This window comes from Nannospalax galili, unplaced genomic scaffold, assembly GCF_000622305.1.
Source record: "Nannospalax galili isolate Female #2095 unplaced genomic scaffold, S.galili_v1.0 scaffold1402, whole genome shotgun sequence".
Taxonomy (NCBI): Eukaryota; Metazoa; Chordata; class Mammalia; order Rodentia; family Spalacidae; genus Nannospalax; species Nannospalax galili.
Window position 1 is genome coordinate 757,219 of NW_008348453.1, and position 1,932 is coordinate 759,150.

The 1,932-nt window shown below is 48.0% G+C and overlaps 2 protein-coding genes across 6 annotated transcripts in view; both read left to right on the forward strand.

Moving 5' to 3' along the window:
- St3gal3 (ST3 beta-galactoside alpha-2,3-sialyltransferase 3) overlaps positions 1-1,932 on the forward strand; it is a 220,428-nt gene that overhangs the window by 146,119 nt on the left and 72,377 nt on the right. The window lies entirely within an intron of this gene.
- Positions 306-1,770, forward strand: LOC103743862 (derlin-1). The gene has a single exon (XM_008845385.2). The coding sequence runs from the start codon at positions 413-415 to the stop codon at positions 1,166-1,168; it is 756 nt and encodes a 251-aa protein (XP_008843607.1). The 5' UTR covers positions 306-412; the 3' UTR covers positions 1,169-1,770.

Below are 1,932 nucleotides of genomic sequence, written 5' to 3' on the forward strand. Positions count from 1 at the left end.
TATATATATATATAATTTAGGACCTCAACAACAGAAGGAGTCCAATCAGATAAAAGAAGAGTGAAGAAAACCTGAGACTTCCAAAAGTGAGAGAATAGTCTCAACATTGACACTATGGGTTTTACAGAAGAACAGAAGGAAAAGGCACAGTGACGTATGTCTGTCATCTCAGCACTTGAGAGGCAGAGGCAGGAGAAGCACCCACAAGTTTGAGGCCAGCCTGGCAGCCTGTGCTACATAGTAAGTGCCAAGCCTCACAGGGTACATAGCAAGACCCTGTCTTAAAAAAAAAAAAATCGGGTCTCCGCCTCCTGCATCGCGGCTGCGGCGGCTTCCGCCTGTATTTCCCCTGGCCCGGTGCGGGGTGGGCACGGCGGACGCGCGGTGCTGCGCCAGCCACTGACGGGCGACGATGTCGGACATCGGGGACTGGTTCAGGAGCATCCCGGCCATCACGCGCTACTGGTTCGCCGCTACTGTCGCGGTCCCCTTGATCGGCAAGCTCGGTCTCATCAGCCCGGCCTACTTCTTCCTCTGGCCTGAAGCTTTTCTCTACCGCTTCCAGGTATGGAGGCCACTCACTGCCACCTTTTATTTCCCCGTGGGTCCAGGAACTGGATTTCTTTATTTGGTCAATTTATATTTCTTATATCAGTATTCTACACGACTTGAAGCAGGAGCTTTTGATGGGAGGCCAGCAGACTATTTATTCATGCTTCTCTTCAACTGGATTTGCATCGTGATTACTGGCTTAGCAATGGATATGCAGCTGCTGATGATTCCTCTGATCATGTCAGTACTTTATGTCTGGGCCCAGCTGAACAGAGACCTGATTGTATCATTTTGGTTTGGGACACGATTTAAGGCCTGTTATTTACCTTGGGTTATACTTGGATTCAACTATATCATTGGAGGCTCGGTGATCAATGAGCTAATTGGAAATCTTGTTGGACATCTTTATTTCTTCCTAATGTTCAGATACCCCATGGACTTGGGTGGAAGGAATTTTCTATCCACACCTCAGTTTTTGTATCGCTGGCTACCCAGCAGGAGAGGCGGGGTGTCAGGGTTCGGTGTGCCCCCTGCTAGCATGAGACGAGCTGCTGATCAGAACGGTGGAGGCGGGAGACACAACTGGGGTCAGGGCTTCCGACTTGGAGACCAGTGAGGAGTGACCAGGCCTGCCCACCAGCCATTCTGCTCAGACGACGTGTCCTCCCAGTGCTGGGTGTGCTGATGGCCAAGTTCTTGCTGTCGCTCTTGGACCTGACCCACACTGAATGTAGTCTTTCAGTACAAAGACAGCATATTTTAAACCTTGAAGGAAAATACAAGTGTTCCTCCTCAAGTTTCATGATTCCCATTCAAGTCCTTTCCACTATGAAGAACAAATTATCAGCCATGCAGATTTCAAAATTGACTCCTTTTCTGATGTCTTCTTCTCCTCCCTTTCCATCTAAATAATGAGCTGAGCAAGTGGGTTGGCTAACCAAATCCTGTCAAGAGGATTCTTTCCTTTCTCACACATATGCCCCACCCACTCTTCTTCCAGCCCGCAAAGTTGCAACTTGAAGGGTTGTGCACAGAATGGTTTTGCCTTTAAGAAACTCTTATTTATTGACTTTTGCCAAAGCTTGGTCATAAAGAACTTGTTCACACAGTTGTTTCCCCTTTATTGGCAGAACTGTAGCAATGGGGGAGAAGACTGAAGCAGTGGATGAAGAGTGTTGGGGATGTGTCAGCCTGGCAGCAGCTACAGCCATTCACCGCCTCTTCAGATATTTTTATATGAAAAGCACTACTGAAGTCAGTGGGCGCCTAGACTGGTGTTAATGAGGTTTAGTAGTTGTTGCTAGGAGGTTTTTTTCCTAAGCCAAGTGATGAAAACCGTAGTGGAGTTGCTTCTAACACAGGATGGGGTTAAGTGTGAGC